The sequence below is a fragment of the Uloborus diversus genome, chromosome 3 (assembly GCF_026930045.1).
Source record: "Uloborus diversus isolate 005 chromosome 3, Udiv.v.3.1, whole genome shotgun sequence".
Classification (NCBI taxonomy): domain Eukaryota; kingdom Metazoa; phylum Arthropoda; class Arachnida; order Araneae; family Uloboridae; genus Uloborus; species Uloborus diversus.
Genome location: NC_072733.1, coordinates 147,007,937 through 147,025,680, shown reverse-complemented (window position 1 = coordinate 147,025,680; position 17,744 = coordinate 147,007,937). Strand labels below are relative to the sequence as shown.

Below are 17,744 nucleotides of genomic sequence, written 5' to 3'. Positions count from 1 at the left end.
ACGAATATTAACTTACAGGAAAACTTCAGCAAGAAGCTTTTATACTTTTCTAAGTACAGCAAAGTTATAAGAATGGTAGCTTGGATGCTGAGATTTATAAATAATGCTAGGTATAAGTCCACCCGAGTTATCTCCGAGTTAACATGTGAAGAAATACAGAAGGCAGAACTCGCCGTCATTAAATTGGTACAAACAGAACTGCATGCTGAATTGAAGGAAAAATACTCGAAGTCTATACGATTTTCCGAAAAGTCTGGAGTTTTAAAAGTTGAAACTAAGTTAGTTTTGGGTGAAGACCCAGAAGATTTTCAAAAACCAACCGTACTACCAGATCATCCCATCGTGAGACTGTACATCGAATACGTTCATAAAGCTTTGATGCATAGTGGTGTTCAGACAACTCTGAATCATATTCGAGAGCTCTACTGGATTCCTCGCGGTCGGAGGGTTGTTAGAGAGGTTATAAGCAAGTGTGTGATCTGCAAGCGACACTCAAGCAAGCCAGTACAGCCGAATACAGCGCCTCTACCCATTGATAGAACGAAACGCATCTCTGCATTCCAAGTCACTGGTGTAGATTTGGCGGGACCTTTACACTTACGTCAAGGTACCAAGGCATGGATTGTTTTGTTCACCTGTGCTGTATATAGAGCCATTCACCTAGAGCTCGTCACGTCATTGTCAGGTGAAGCATTCCGGCAAGCAATGAGAAGATTCTTCGCTAGAAGAGGGAGATGCTCTGTAATGTATTCTGACAATGGGTCAAATTTTACTGGAACAGCACGAGCCCTTCAATCATTGAATTGGGAGGAAATACAATCTGAATGTGCCTTGCAAAACATCAAATGGCATTTTAGCCCACCCACCGCGCCATGGTATGGTGGTTGGTGGGAGAGAATGGTACGTAGTATTAAACAAATTTTACGAAAGTGCTTGGGAAAGGCTTGCGTGACATACGAAGAGATGCTCACGGTGTTGTGCGAAGCAGAAAGTGTCATTAATGAGAGACCACTCACCTATATCTCGGACGATCCGAATGAAATGACACCTGTAACTCCAGCTCATTTCATACAAGACATAAGAGGATCAGAAACACATGACTTGGACATCCTTGACTCCCAGCATTTATTAAAAAGAGTGCGTTATGTACAAAGTTTGCGCGATAATTTTCGAAAACGCTTCCAGAAGGAATATTTAGGTGAACTTGTACGTAATCCAAAATCTAGATCAAAACAGCAGGAAATTTCGGTGGGAGAAATAGTTCTCATAGGATGTGAGGACACTAAGAGATTGAACTGGCCATTAGGTCGTGTTGTTGAACTGTACCCTGGCAGGGATGGTATCCAAAGAATTGCCAAACTACGAGTTGCTAATGGCTACCTCCTTAGACCTTTGCAGAGGCTGTATCCTCTCGAAATGTCAATCAGTGATTTGCCATCAGACCTAGCAGCAAATGGGAAGGAGGTAGCAGCTAATATCGATTCAGGGTACTTGGAGTCCACAGCAGCTTCTATTCCAAAAACCCTCAATCCTAACGCTGAGATTTTCATTCCCATGACCGAGGTACCTCAACCAGTGAAACAAACCCGCAGTGGTCGACGAATATTCCCTCCACAACGTTTGGACTTGTAGACATCAATTAGTTTTTTTTCGTACTGTGACTTTAAAATTGTGTTAACTATTATTTGCATTATTCATCATTGTCTTTCATTTTGTTATAATTTGAAATTATTTATTATGTATTTTATTTTATTGTAGTTTTGTATTGCGACCAGCTTTATTTGCAATACAAAAGGTGGGAGTATGTTGAAACTCGTTTGATAATTTGGCAACACTGTTTTTACTATAGTTATGTTTAGTGAACCTGGCAACGGAAAATGTTTAGAATTACTTTCTTTTGAATTGTCATTATTATACGTCCTACGGTTCTAAGCTAATTATATACGATTATTATACGTTTTAAGTTGCTCAATATGTTTAAGAATTATATCCTGTGTATGTCATGTCGTCTACAATAAATTGTATACCCGGGATTTACGAAGTTTTATTTGAGTAATAACACTGGCTTCAGGAAAAGGGCTCTATAGATTTTATTGCAGGGAGGAGGAGGGGGGGGCAAGATTTATAGATTTGGGCCTGAGCTGATTGAATTGATGATGATAGTTCACTTATTAATTTAAGAAAGGAAAAACCACCCTGGTATTATTGTAGGCTTTCCTTAACTGTCCAAAGTGTATTCTATATAAGAAGAGATTTAAATTCAGTTCAAGTTAATTTAACTTGACAACTAAAAACAATTATAAAACATAAATTTTGAAAATTTTGATTATATCTTGATGATGTGGGTTTCTGGATAGTTTTTTAACAGAAAAATTTCCCAAGTCTCTATACTATGAAAGCTTTTGTAAAATTAATTTCTTGTGTAAACAAATTGCAGATTCATTCTTTTCATAAGCCACTGATGAGCTGTTTAGTGTTGAACCGGTAGCAGAAACTGCGAGACGTGAGACGTGTGTCGCAGATTTTTCTGGGGCCTGCAGATAATTTTACCAAACAAAAAGAAAGAAAGAAAAAAAATTAATAAAAGAAAAAAAAAACTTGTGGCAAAGATCGTTTTGTGACCAAAAAAGTGTTGGATGCTTCAGAATTATTTCAGCTTGAAACGTAGTCGCCATATTTCGCCATTCACAAGATTGAAGTAGTCAAGATGCTTAAGTGCCAAAGTTTTCAAAAACAAAGCAGAATTGGATGTTTCATTGAACTGCATACGAATGAAAATAACTTAAAATGTGCAGAAAATCATTTTTTTTAAGTACCATAAACTGGGGCAACTTGGACCCGAAATTTCATATTTTTTGTGAGTTACACTGATTTTTTGATTAAACCATAATATGCACTGATAACCTTGTTTTTACCACTTCTCAGACGCTCTGCTACCACCTGAAGCCTTTTTTAAACTACAATTTCAACTCTTTATATATTTTTTCTATTTTTAAAAATTGACTTCAAGTAGCTCCGCGCTGGGGCTACTTGGTCCCACTCAGCGAAAAAACTAAAACAGGTGGTGGTATCAAGAAGGACCAATGATTTTGAAAGAAAACTCAAAAATACATTCTAGTGAGCAAACTATTTATATAAATTGAAAATTATTTATATAAATTAATATGAAATCAACGTTCATTCATAAAAGCATATTTTTAGGTTAAACATAATTTCTCAAATAGAAATGTAATCTGACTACAGCTAAAGCCAATTAAAATGCTCATTACTGTCATTACTTAAACTTTAGAAAGAATGCAAACTTTTATTTTGTCTGATATTATTTAATACCTGCTCTTCTTCGCTACAAATACTACAGGATGCCCAGGCATGTTTTGTGAATGATCTTTTAATTTCCTTTTCAGAGTTGATATACTTAGATCAAAATGGGCTGATGCCACTCTCTAAGACATTTCTCTGGAATAAATTGAATCTGGACACAATTGCAATTTTTCCTCTTAATAATCCACATATTTCCTACTTCAAAGGGTTCTCTTTTACTTTCGGACCCTTTTTATCACCAGATCTGCAAGTTATTGGGTATAAATTGTAGCTAACCTCTTTATTTTTAAAAGATTACGAACCTTACTTAACATAATTTAGTGATGAAATGTGGTTTGGGACTGCTTGAACGCTGGGTTCAAATTGCCCCATTTTAAGGCTACCAGTGCACTTTTACTAACTTATATTAGTTACTGTGTTAATTATATAGCTATAACCTTAAAACACTGTTATTTTATTAAGAAATAAAATGGAAACATAAAACTATCTTTACATTGATGATATCAGATGTTTGCTTGAACTTACTATTTAAAGTTTTCAGACACTAAAAACTACTGTTTAGACAACTTTCAATCATAGCCTCAATCAGAAAAAGACGGGAATAGCAGAAACTTTGTTTAATGTTCCAGCCTCAGTCTAGTACTGCTACATGTCATGGAGAAGGTTTTTTGAGTCTATACATTGAGTTTTATAGGACCAGGACGGATTTTAAACACTTTTTTTCTCATGGGTTCAAGTAGCCCCAGTTTACGGTAATTTTCTTGAGAAATGAAAAATGTTATATTTAAAATTTCACCTTTTCCTCATTGCTTTGGACGCAAAAAACTTTTCAACTGAAGTATAGCCTCATGAGGATTTTATTTTTAAGCTATTTTTGCTACAAACTCAGAAATTTATATCTTAATTTTTTTCTTTAGTGGCCATGTTTGGTCATTCCCAATATGTTGGTATGCAAAACTCTTTAAGTGCCTACGTTTTCATAAACTGAATTGGATAGTTCATTGCAATGCAAACTGATGAAAATTATAAAAAATGTGCCATTGTTTTCGAATAATTCTTAATTATTGTCTTGAAAAATGCAAAATTTTATCTTTAGAACATTATCTTATCTTCACTGCTTTAGAATCTAATGTGCTAAAAACTGACTATTTCATCTAAACTGTAGTTTTTTAAGGATTTTGAATGTATTGCTACTTTGGTGTAACATTCAAAAATTTATTTATAATTATGAATTATTCGCAGAGACGCTATGTTTGGTCAGTTGCAAGATGGAAACAGATGAGACTATACTTGCTTTAGTTTCTAAAAACGGAATTGGATGTTTGGCTCGTTACAAACTATTGAAGATAACATAAAATATACAACATCCATGTTTTTTCGCAAATTATTTTCATGAAAAATGTGAATGATTTTCTGTACAATTGCATTTCATCCCCATTGCTTTGGAAGCTTTGCTATAAATTTAAACATGCAATGCAGTGTCCTGCCAAGTTCTCATTTACTAATTTATTTATCCATTAAAAAAAAAATTCTAAAACCTATTTTAACTTAAATTTTCCATATTTAAATAATTATGTATTGAATAAGTGTTTCTCATAGTGTGCAAAGTTCTATTTATTTTTAAGAAAGGAGTGAAAGCCCTCCCCCCCCCCCCCTTTTTTTATACTTTTAACTCGGTGACAGTGGTGGCCGCTAAGTTTTTAGGATTGGAAAATTTCTGAGTCTTGACTTCTACAAGGGACTTGTCTATTTTATGAAAACTTAAAATAAAACTAATAATAATGCTGCAGATTATTTTCAACTGCCTAAAATAGTGTCGCATACTGGTTGGAAAGTTTCTGCTATTTGGAGTGTTGAGTTGAACCCAGTGGCAAATCCAGCTTCTGGTTTTGGAGGGAGTCAAAAGTTTAAATTTTGGACAGAAATGGGGGTCTCAGGCAATTTCTTTGGAACATTAGTTCCTAAGGAGCGTCATGAGTGCCCCCCCTTCCCCCCAGAAGTGCAGAAATATTGCAGTGTGAAAAAAGCTAAAAAAGAATTTTTTTTTGCTAATTTTGCTAAAATTTATCTTATAGGTGTGAACTAAACAATATAAATTTCAGAAAAGATCGTTAAAAACAAATATTAGAATGGTATTAAAACAAAAATTTTAAACATTTGTATTTTCATAACAGTTTTTGAAAATTGACCATTTTGTCCGCACCATGCGAAACTAACGAATGTGAAATATCGGGAATCGCATTTTTCAAATTCAATGGCCTACTCTAATACTCAAAAAGATCTACCTTCTAGTTATAGCTACTTCAAATGATAGTTTTACCTTTAAAGTAATCTATAAAAATTAAAACATTGAAAATAACTAAACGAGTCATGTGGGAAAAAAAATATTGTTTTGGCTCTCCTGAAAAGTGCCAATTTTTACATTCGTTAATTTAGCATGGTGCGCAGGATTTCTTCCTAGTTTGGAGAAATTCAAGCCTTAGTAGAGGCCTCAAGGAGTTTTCAAAACTTGATACATATTTTATATGTGTATTGTACTTACAAATGCGCAGCTTTTGATGGGTATTCTAAATCACAATTCTAATTTTTCTCGACCCACCCTACTGAAAAGTCATTGTCAAAATGGATCTAGAACTCCAAAAACATTTCAAATGCAAAACATAAAATTAGTCAATATAGAAGAGTTACTCTTTTGGTGGTTTAATCAATGTCAAATGTTGTAGTATAAAAACTCCCATCTTTTGATTTTGAAGTGAGCAAAAGAAATTTAAAGTATGTGAAGCTGCAGATGTTATTGAAACAAAAAACAATGAAACTTTTTCAGGGTGTTTCATGTGTTATCGATGATCAGTTTTATCATCTATCTTTAAAATGAATAAAATTATTTCTAAAAAAATCTTTTTCTTTCTACTTTTGCTAATAATTAGATTGTTTTATCATTTATTATTTTAATTTGCTGTTTATTTAATTAAAATAATTTTTTTTTATTCTGTTGAGCTTGCTTATTTATATTTTTCAGGCAAAATACATTGCCCAAGTAATTGTTCTTGGAAGTCAAGTATTTGCTCGAGCATTTGCGAGAGCTCTGCAGCAAGAATTTGCTGCTACTTCTGCAGCTGCAAAACGAGGAGGTGCCAGCAAAGCTCAAGCTGAAGCAAATGTAAAACTTGGAATGACATTGCAGTTAAGTACCCATCTCAAGAAATTTTAATTTTTTGAAACTCAGAATTGCATGTTATTTTATTTTTCCCCAACAAGTTGACCATACCCAGGGGTTTTACTGGAACCTCATAAAACTTGGCCCCCCCCCCCCCTACTTTTCAAAAAAGTGGGTGCATTTTTTTACTCAAGGGTCTCTAACACTGTAAAAACAATTAAGAAACGTCCTGAAAACTAATGAACAGTGAATATGCCAAATTTCTGCCAGTAACATATCTTGCAAAAAAAAAAAAAAAAGGAATGGGCCGTGAACAGCGTGTTATTGGGCTGTAGACACTGACCAAGAATTTGAATCAAGACAAATCGTGGGGTCTAAATTCCCATTTTTTGTGAAAATTCAATTATTAGATCTACTGTTGCTCAAAAGTTCTCCCTAGCTCATAGCCATTAAAGAATCACTTAAAAATACAACAAAATAATCAATAAATTACACTTGATGAGTCCTAAATATCCACATTGCATATGTACACTTATAAAATTGTCTTATTGTCTATAATACAAAGTTCAACCATCATTGTTTCTTGGTTAGTTCTTCAATAACTTCATCTGGTTGTACAACAATATCTTTGTTGATACAAAGCTGTGCTAATCCATTTAAGCATTCTTGCATCATTGTGCTTCTTAAATAGGACTTGAGACGGCGCTATGTTGAAATCGATCGCTCCGCCGTAGCAGAAGAAATAGGCAGTGTTATGAACAATTAGTTCCTAACTACAGAAAAAATAAATGCCTGAAAGGAGAGAGGGGGAAGTTTTAAATGACCTCTCGTCATCCCTGCTTACTTTGGAACCACTTCGTTTTCTCAAAGCGCGTTCATCTTCGTTCAAATTAAAAAAAAGAGAGTATTTTTGAAAATTGTTCAAATTAGCTTTCTGGGGGGGGGGGGGGGCATGGGCCCTGGGTGTCCCCTCTCTGGTTGCACCCCTACAAGACCCGTCTCAGGACGGATTTCTGTCTTTATGACATTTCCGAGATGGAGGGCGGAACGGAAACAAATTCAACAATTTTCCTTCAGGTTTTACTTTGGAAAAAAAGAAGAAAAATTGGGCATTTGAAAAGTATTCTTTATTTATCATACCGTTCTAAAACCTCAAATTTACATCAACATTCTCTCAGTTTTTCGCTATGGGCTTGTTTTGTTTGCTACATACTGCTAGAGGCCTGGCTTTTAGACATGCTCCTTTTGTCTTTTTTTAGGTAGCTCTGTTGCTGCGAACACATTGCATAGCATCAACATTTATGCATAATGGTTGTAAATTAATAAAAGAAAAACACATAAAAGAAAAAAAAGTTGAAAACATAGAAATTAAAAAATGTCAAATACAAAGAAAAAGCTACTTTGAGATTGATCTCGTTAGCATTAGAAATCTCAATTTTGTAAAATATTTTCCGTCTTGAGCACATCAGCAAACTTGCACCCATGGTGAAGACAATTCATCACTAAAATTCATTAACCTTCCCGAACTTTTCCTGGAATCTTTTTGAAGAATTCAGTAATCATCTGGCTGAAAGTCAGTCGTGTCGCTGGACCTTCAGAGTAAACTTATGTAAGTTGAATACAAAAGACAGAATACAAAACTTGACACCTTTCTACTTTTCCAAGAAAGCTCTAAAAGTATTACTGTAAGCATTGCAAAAAGTTGACGCAGTGGTTGCAGCACCGACCATTGGAGCTGGATTCGGCAGCCGACCTAGAAACTTGCGCATGCGCAAATCTGACCTTTTCAACGAATTGACACGCCTCCCTTGCTTCGCGCGGCGCGGCGGTTCCAACCTGTTGGATATATTTAGATCTTATTGAGTTAGTAGCCTATAGCTAAGCTGAGAATTAGGCAACTTATTACCAACTGAGTTTTGAGGAAGTGGTCTGCCTGAAGAAAATAAAACATGAATCATTTTAACATTGGAAAACATTTATTTAAACATGCATTAGTAAAAACAGTTACAACACAATAGTTTAGTCCTCAAAAATGTTAGGTATGCTAAGTCAAAAAAAGTCTTACAGTAAGTCCAAGTTGAATCAAGATGAACACGCAGGATGTAAAAGTTCTATCGGCTTATTACCGTGAATTCCGCATAGGCAGAAGGACAACACCGCAATTCGTCATAATCGCTCGGTAATCAGTTCATGCCTCGGACACCAATTCACCACATCCAGGTAAGCCATACAGATGGACTTGCTCCTTCCCGTAGCACTGAAGACTAAACAACTGGCTTAACTTGAACAATAACTTTTCATTGTGATGAACATCACCACAGCACGTGCTTCCAAAGTGGGGGCATCAACGAGGAAGCAATCCAAATACCCGACCTCACCAGAGAGGCCGGCAGCCAAAACGTTATCAAAACATATAGACGAACACAAACACCAAACAGCACAAGCGAGAGGATGAGTGAGAGAGCAAGTTACGATCGGTCCGCATATTTATTGCCAGATCCGACTGTGCTCGTAGTAATGTGACGTTACCTCATTTGCATCTTGCAAGAGCAGCTCAACTCCGGAAACACACAGCTTGCAGGTTGCTCAATCCTTATCTTATTCAATATTCGGCACCTAACACCTCAACAGGTTATCTTACGTAATTAACATGTGCTCTGTCGGAAGTTTGCAGACTTCTGCCGAATGGCGGCAACCAATCATAGCGTGCCACTAATTTTCCTGATCACTTCCGATTCAAACTTAAACATTTGAGTGTCGGTGGCAGGTGGATGGGATTCCCCGTGCAAGGTTTTTCCGGAATGGCAAAAGGTAAGTTACAAATCTTTTTTTTTCTCTTTAACAATATTGATGAAATCCTTCAAGAAACAAAAATAAAGGCATTTAGCCCAACACAACCACTTTTGACCATCGTGCCTGCGTGCTTGGTTCATGTAAAAATGGCTACCGTCATGGAACGCGGTGCGAGTTTCAAATTATACATTGAATTCAAAAACTGTTTAAAAGAGTTCAAAATGAAAAGTTATTTGGATTTTTTCATCGCTAATTGCAGAAGTTTGGAAGCAGCTAGAAAGCGCTGTCCAAATCGTGTTGCAATGCTTGTCCCAACCTAAAATACCATTTCCAACCTCTCTAGAATTTCGCTCTCGAGGGCATGAGTCCGAGTTCGGAGAAGAATTCCTGCCACATTATACGACCGGCGGTGACGTCGGTTAGTTGCCGTAAATCTACCTAAATTCTTATTAAATTATCGCTAAACATAGTATTTCACTGGAAATTCATATTAAGTCTCATATTATACATCCAACCTCCATAGAATTTCATAAGGTCTATTTAAATCATGTCCGACCCAAAGCAGTGGCACCCGAGGGCATGGGTCGGAGATGGTCGATATATCGCAGCGAATAATTGAATTATCATTAAAGCATAATTACAGATCTTGTATGCCGTTTTAATATCTATATTATTTCCAGAACTATCATTTCGCTCGATGTATATATTTTAATTTGCGTAGTCGGCCATACATAATTCATCCGACCGCTTAGAATGTCATTGGTCGGCTGTTGAAATTAGATCCCGCCCATCGTAACGCCCCCTTGGTCGGGTGCATAAAACAGTCCCGACCCCAAGACAGTAATTTCTGCTCTGCGCATGCTCAGAAGGTGGTCATTGTTTCATTCCATTTCCGGCGGTCGGGTCTGCAACCACTGCCAAAAGTTAAACCGACTTGCAAGCAAGTACCATGAGTCTAACTCGCCTGCGACTCCTGCAAAACTATGAAATCCAGAGGCTTATTCACTCTCATTGGGAGTTTAGTCAATGTGGATGGAAGTAATGGATCTGAAGCCGATACACTTAATAAGTACAGTTAATCTTTAAACTGGGAAAATATTTTTCACAACAGTGAGAAGTCTGCATTCATGACATTTGTAGAAATCCAGGACAGTTTTTGATGCAGATACTTGATTTACAAATAAAATTGTTGAGGACCTATGAAATCCCAACATGTTCTACTGAAATAATCAGTGACATTTCAGATTTTTTAATAGTGCATGTAAAATGTATAGTATGAAACATAAGTAAATAATTTTATTTCTCCAATCGGCTGAACACATTAGGTGTTTGACACTAATAAATACACTAAAAAATATCTTTTTGGGAGTTCAAGTGTTCTTCATAGAAAATATCTTCGGTAAAATATACTCGCTGACCGTTTTCAAGATGTATTGCAGGATGCTTTACATAGTCTCTTTTGATATGGGGAAACTAAATTATGCCATATAGCTTCGTTACTGATTATACATCCGCTCATCTCTCATCGTGTTATTTCCTCATTTTTTTCATATTTCGAACCTCAAAATGCGATCTAATAAGGATCTTTAAAAACGTATTTGGAAAAGTACTTAATGGATTACAGAGTATTGCAAAATTCGACATAAATATGAGCCTCGTATGTTTTTAAAAGCAGTGATGAGTATGGAACTACCCGCTGCCTATCAATTTCAATTTGATTTGTAGAATAATATTGTTTGGGCATTTACATTGAAAAGTGTGGCCAATGTTCTCCTTGTTTCTACGGCAACATAGTTTATAAACATCGATATCCTGAACATAGTATCATTTGTAAATTTTAATTAACTTAAGAATAAAAATTTTTGAAGATAAATTAACTTACAGTGCCATCTATTGCGAATTTATAGAACCAAACAATCAATACACACTATTAATGTATAATAAACATTTTATTTGCAGTAAAAAATTTTAAAAACATCCTATCTTTTAAGTTGAATCAAATTACAGATACGTATGAAATTTGATAAAAATTGGTTCTGTAGTTTCAAAATTTACACTGAACATCACAGGACGCGGGAGAGTCCCGCCCCTAAGAAAGCCAAACGTCAGCAGCCAACAAAAGCAAATCCACCGCCAAAGACAAAAGAAAAAAAGCGACCAAGAACAATTTACACGACAGAAGAAGTTGGGGGGTTTTCTGGGTTTTTCACCCCTCTGTATCTCAGCCCCATGAAGACCCCCGGAGTTGATTTTTGGTACACTCAATCTCTAGTAGCCTCTGACGATGTAAACCAAAATACAATCCCCTGGACCATCAGGGGGGGGGAGGAATTTAAGTTATAAAATCGCTGTTTGAAAAAGTTTTCGCTTTCTTTGATAGGGCTACAGCCCAGACGAAAAAAGAAATCAAGCTGAAATTTTGCACATGCATTCCTTGTGCCCTACTGATGTGCCTTTTGTGCTATTTGACCCCCTTCCCCCTCCCCCTTCATTTTTACCCCGCAAATTGTACCTTCCCGGGGTTCTGCAGCAGCCCCCCCGGAGGGCTATTATAATGATTTTTTGTATACATAATCTTGGGGGGCCATTGAGGACATATACAAAAATTCAAACCCCAGGGACATCATGGGCCGGAGTAATTAAAATTTTAATTGAAGTTTGAAAATCACTAATTTTTCCTGAATTCATATGTACTTACTCTCAGCTTATAGGGTTTGTTAATCTCTGACTGCAATTGAAAGGCTAGAACAGATATAAGATCTAACGATTATTCAAAAGTTGTCTTTGGAAATGAAATTTAATCAAGACTACTAAAACACATCCAACAGTTGCAACTAGACGTTAAATCGCGGATATCACAAATTTGCCATAGCGACTGCGCATTCGCGCAGACTTAGCTCATTGGGCTTTCTGTTTTAAGATTCTATGTAGTTTGTTTATATTTAAGCAGAGAAACATTAATGAATAAGATTAGAATACAGTCCCCCCCCCCCCCCCCCGGTTCGCCGATACAAAATTTCTTTTCTTCCTGTTTTTCAGTTTTGATATATTTAAGGGGGAATAAATTTTAAATGTTGGCGAAACTGGGGTTAAACCGGGAAAATATTTTGCATGACATATTATATGTTACTGTACGCATATGTATATGATGCATCTAACTTTATAATTGAAATCGAAAAATAGCACTTATTTATTGGTTTGCTCATTTTCTAAATTAATGCATTTTTCACAATCATAACACATTATGAATTGAAATATATGAAATATGTGTGTGGATATCCGTGTTTTGCAGTAGAGTGCAGTTGCATACATCTTCTGACTCATTCAAATTTAAAATATTTAAAGACTTGTTTTTTTTTTTTTTTTGCTTGGTCATAACATATGTTTTCTTTTTTTTTTTGCTTGGTCATAACATATGTTATTTTGTCTTTTTATTGAACTTTTAAACAAAACTAGGCATTAAACAAGACACTGAGTTCCATCAAAAGAAAGATAAATCACCCAACAATTAAAATTATCTCAAAAACATAAAATAATCCACGATTTAAGAAAAGAAGTCATTAAATAAAAGCTAGATAATATAGCCTGCAAATTGTAAAACATTAAAAAAAAAAAAAAAACTTCATGAAAATGTTGAATAATTCATCAAATAAAGAAACTGAAATAGAATTTATTGCGAATTTGCAAAATACTTAAAAACAATATAATTTAAAATATAGTATTTTATTATCCAAACAGCTTTCTTTGCAACTGAGAGGATACAAGGATTGCAATAAAATTTAAACGGCCTAATTCTCACCAAACGAACATAGAATCTTACTGGTCAGAAAATAACATGACGTAAAATTAAGCATGCCATTATTGTTCCTTAAAAACACAAAACAACGTTGTTTCAATTGAATATTTATGACTTGAAATTCTCAATTCTAAAAATGCAGGCAAAGTAATAATATCAATGCAAAAAGATGTGATATCTCAGCAAAAACAACTCTGTTGTAAAAAATTCCCCGACAAGAAAACATTTAACTCTTCCCCACATAAAAGAAAGCCTTCATCCTAAACCAAAAAAACCTCACCCTTAAAAAGTCATGATATCTAGTTTGCCCGCCAAGTATCTGCCAAACTATCATCCTCCTTGTTTTCCAATTTCATCACACTTACTTCTGTTAGATCCTCCTCCCACCTTCAATGCCTCAGAAACGTGGATAGATCCTTTAAGTTGTTCATCTTGTTTGGCAGGAAGCTTTTTGCTCACCAAGCAACCACTTTACATGGAAAAAATGCAAAGGAACTACAACGGTTTAAGAAAAATAATGAATAAAGCATAAAGTAAAAATAACTTGAAATGAATATATTTTATTGTACTGAGACAAAGGAAATTTAGGATTGATTGAGAGTTAAAATTTGAAGATTATTCTTATTGTAATTTAAAAAAACACACACACAATTTTATCACATAGTTGCGTCAATACAATGTTCCAAACTGTTCCTCGTTCAAAAGAACCGTCGTTCGTGTTTTAGGAGATTGTTCTGACCTGTTCATTTTTAGGATGAGTTTTTTTAGACCTGTTTGTTCATAAATGACACAGCCCTATTAAAGTTGCATGCTATTGAAAGAATGAAAAAAATACAGGAATGGCTATTGAACTTTTAGAACTCGGATTTTAATCCTTCCAAGAGAAAAATGTTCCACTCCACTCTAGTTTAACTTTCAAGAACCTTGAGAAAAAAACGAATGGAAGCCATGCCCTTTAGAACGCAAAAATTATGTTCTTTCATGCGCAAATAAGGCATCTGGGACACCCATGGGTGCCCTGCTTAAAATTTTTTACCACCTCCTTCCCCGCATGATAAGTATTTAAAGCAACTATAACATATTCAAAAAGTTGAAGTTTTGCTTTTTCAGTTCTGATATGGCTACTTTGCAATAATTGTCACCAATTCATCAAGAAATGTCATTCAAATCACCTGCATTAAATGAAATTTTTTTCTTGGATTGAGAAGTCAAACTAGAAAGAAATAGCAGATCTAAAATTGATATGTTTAAGCTTGCCTAAGAGCTTTTGATTTTAAACTCATTCGTTCTCCCAAGAATTTGAGTTGCAGAATAAAAATTTGATTATATCGATTTTAATATCAAAACCTTAAAAAATCCATACTAATAAAATTTAGAGTTAATGAAACATTTAAGCATGTTCAGAAGGTAATTTATTCTGTAAAGTCATTTCAGCTCACCATGCAAGATTAAAAGTTAAAAAGTTTGCTTTATGAAAGTTTTACTGTATTACAAATGTACCAAAGGTGTGTTCCTCTTTGGAAATGATGTACATTTTGCGATATAAGGTGCATATTCCCACAATATGGGGCCCCGTTGTCAGATCATGCCACAGGTTTACTTCCATTTTTATCAAGAGCAGAAACAGGTTTAAAATAAGAATTGTATTCTTATTTTTTTTCCCAGGAGCCATCTTGGCCCAGGCCCTTTAGCTATGGCCTAGCTCCCCCATGCAGAGGAGCCATGCAAATGGGTTACTTTAAAGCTGATTGTAGCTAAATGCAATTTGTTTTTAATGTTTCAAAGTTTTATCAGTTGTCATAATTTTTATAAATACTAAATTTTATGACTTCTCTTTATCCACCTTTCTTTCTATGTTTCCCAATGCAATTTTCACGTGCTATCTTCTTTCTTTTCTTACAGGAGGCAAAGGATATTTTAAATATTAGAGATCTTGATGTTGAAAAAATCAACAAGTCTTTCGAACATTTGTTTAAGGTCAATGACAAATCAAAGGGTGGAAGTCTTTATTTACAGTCAAAAGTAAGTATTTTGGGGTACTCTCTTAGATTCAAATGTTTCAACAAATTTCTTTAGTTTTATGTTGGAAACAATTTATTTTCTTTGAACCCTTTCCGGTTAGTGGTCCCAAAAGAAAAAAAAATCAAAATTTTCTTCAACAAATACACTTAAAAAAAATATCATGAAATGTTAGTAAAATTATTCAAGAATACGTTGTCAAAATTTCAGTGAAAAATTCTGATTCGTTCCGATGCTATGAGTTCCTAAGTGTCTGTGGAGATTCAAAAACGTTCACAACAGTTTTTTCCAAACACATTTTTTTCCAAACAGCTTTTTTTTCAATTGGTAAGCGTTCTAGCTCAAAGAGTTATTCAGCAATTGTTCTGAAAATTTGTTAATAATCTTTATTCAGTTATAATCTATATGAACCTAACTCTGGGATGATATTATTAATAAAAAATATTTTTTTAATGCAAGGAATGTGAAAAAAATGGTAGACAAACATGACATTGTATTCAAACACCTCGAAAACAAGCAATTTTTAACTTTTTTTTTATCACAACTAGGTTCATATTCTTGGAAAATGTAAATGAAAAAGAAAAATCGTTATGATTACAGATAAAAATTGTGGTTTTGGTAATGCCCACCAGTAGCAAGCTCTGATGGCAACCCCCCCACCCCCCCCCCCCCCCCCATGGATAGCAGCTTGTAACTCCACTATTTCTAATGAAAATGACTTGAAAAAATTACAAAGTGTACAACGTCAAAGGATGAACAAAATATTCGCCAATTTTGGAAAAATTCTGATTTTTCCTTCCTTGTTAAAAAAAATCACGCAAAACACTGAAATTTTGGCCTTTGAAACTGGTTTTCCCATTTAAAGCCCAAAATATTGATGGAGAAATAGCATTGCCTTCTCTTTTAAGTCCTTTTAAGCAGGGCTGCCATTGTCGACTAAAATAGCGATTATTTTGAAGAGTTGCAGACTATGACGACTATTTTAGCCTATATTAAGTCAAAAATGACTATTTTGTAAAACAACTGCTACCATTTCACCCTAAAAGTGAAAGTGTAAAAAAGGAAAAAAAAAAGAAAAAAGCTTCCAGCTTCAAGTATTATCTACCAAGTTTTGCTAAGTTCCAACTAACTCAAGTCTGCCAGATTACGCGAAAAGTTGCCAACTGGTTAGAACTGACTTATTTATTGCCAAAGGTATGTAAAACAGCCCTTTTTTTGTTTTTTCCTCCTTTCGCCATCAGGCTTCTGATGCATATTTTTTGCGAACTAGAATAATACAAATTACCTTGTGAAGACGAAGATTAGTTTTGGTTTTGGCGATTGGCAATTACAACTTTGTACCTTGTGTTTCCTGGTATGGAAGAAGGGAGTATAAATTGTACAAACAGATGCACTTAATTTTATTTCAAAAATTGCTGATTCAAATCGCGAATTTAAGTTTGAAGGGAGGCAAAGGTAACTTTTTTTTAGGTATCATTAATTTTTGGCAACCATGCCATTTTTCTCTGTTTGCTGCGACTACAATATTCTGATTTAATGTTATTTAATAAACAAAGAGCATTCAGGCTTTTTATAATTACACTCTATGTAAATGTAAATAAAACACGCTCTAAATGTAAATAAAAGCTAATGATTGTTTTATCTGCGAAAGTGATAGGGAATTTAAGAGCAGTGTTTTTAGCATTTTTCTTTTGTGGTTTAAAAGCTTGATGTCCCATACAAAATACTACAGTGTGTTATCAACACTTACTTAATATCTAACTTGTTTCACATTTGTAAGTATGCATTTAAGTTCTATGAATAATGAAATGTTTTTGGGGAATGCCTTTTTTTTTCAATCGCATGCCTCCGAAACCATTACAATTTAATGGGTGCTAATATTAGCCTTTTGTTATTTAATGAACATACACCGATCACTCTTTTTTTTCATTGAACTGTAAATGTAAAAACAAACTTAAACATGCTAACTTTACTGTATATAATAAAAGCTATTGAAAGCTTTATGTGCATAGGTGATTGTGAATTTAATAAGTGTTAAGGGATTTTTTTTTAATTTAAAAGCCTTTGTACCTACCTTATAAAATAACTGAACAGAGTGTTAGCAATGTTTTGAAATAGGAAAGTGATTAACTGCAGTTGACATATAGCAGACAGCAGATGGTTTATCTTAACTATTGGGCTATCCTTCATACCATAAGTAAAAAATTTCAAAAACTGCTTTGCTTAATGGCTGTTCAGAATTGTAGTGAAAAGTGACTTCATTTAAGACAGAAACTTGGCTGACTAGTGCTTGAAAAAAAAAAAAAAAAAAAAGTGTTTTTCTTTTTCTTTTTTTGGTTTAACTTTTATGTTTTGAAACATTTTAAAAAGGTAATTAATATAATGTTTTCATTGTTTTATAAATATCTCTAATATATGCACAACTTTCATTCTTGTCACTGAAATAAGATTGGTATGAAATCAGAACACCATTTTTCTGTAACTGGGCAATGATCTGCTTATCCAGGTGATCCCGCTTATTTACCATGCAGCTGCGATATGTCTATTCATCAAAGTATATGTAGCATGATTTAATGTTAATACTATTAAAAAAGGGAGACTATTTTAGATACAATTTTTCATGTTTGGCGACTATTTTGCAGACTTTTTAGTTCAAGA

The 17,744-nt window shown here is 34.5% G+C and overlaps 1 protein-coding gene across 2 annotated transcripts in view; it reads left to right on the top strand.

Annotated features, from left to right (window-relative positions):
• LOC129218708 (mitochondrial import inner membrane translocase subunit tim16-like) overlaps positions 1-17,744 on the top strand; it is a 78,485-nt gene that overhangs the window by 11,571 nt on the left and 49,170 nt on the right. For both annotated transcript variants that reach the window (XM_054853031.1, XM_054853030.1), the window contains exons 2-3: positions 6,341-6,505; positions 14,970-15,089. In XM_054853031.1, coding sequence (XP_054709006.1) covers positions 6,341-6,505; positions 14,970-15,089 — 285 coding nt within the window. The remainder of the gene's footprint in view (positions 1-6,340; positions 6,506-14,969; positions 15,090-17,744) is intronic.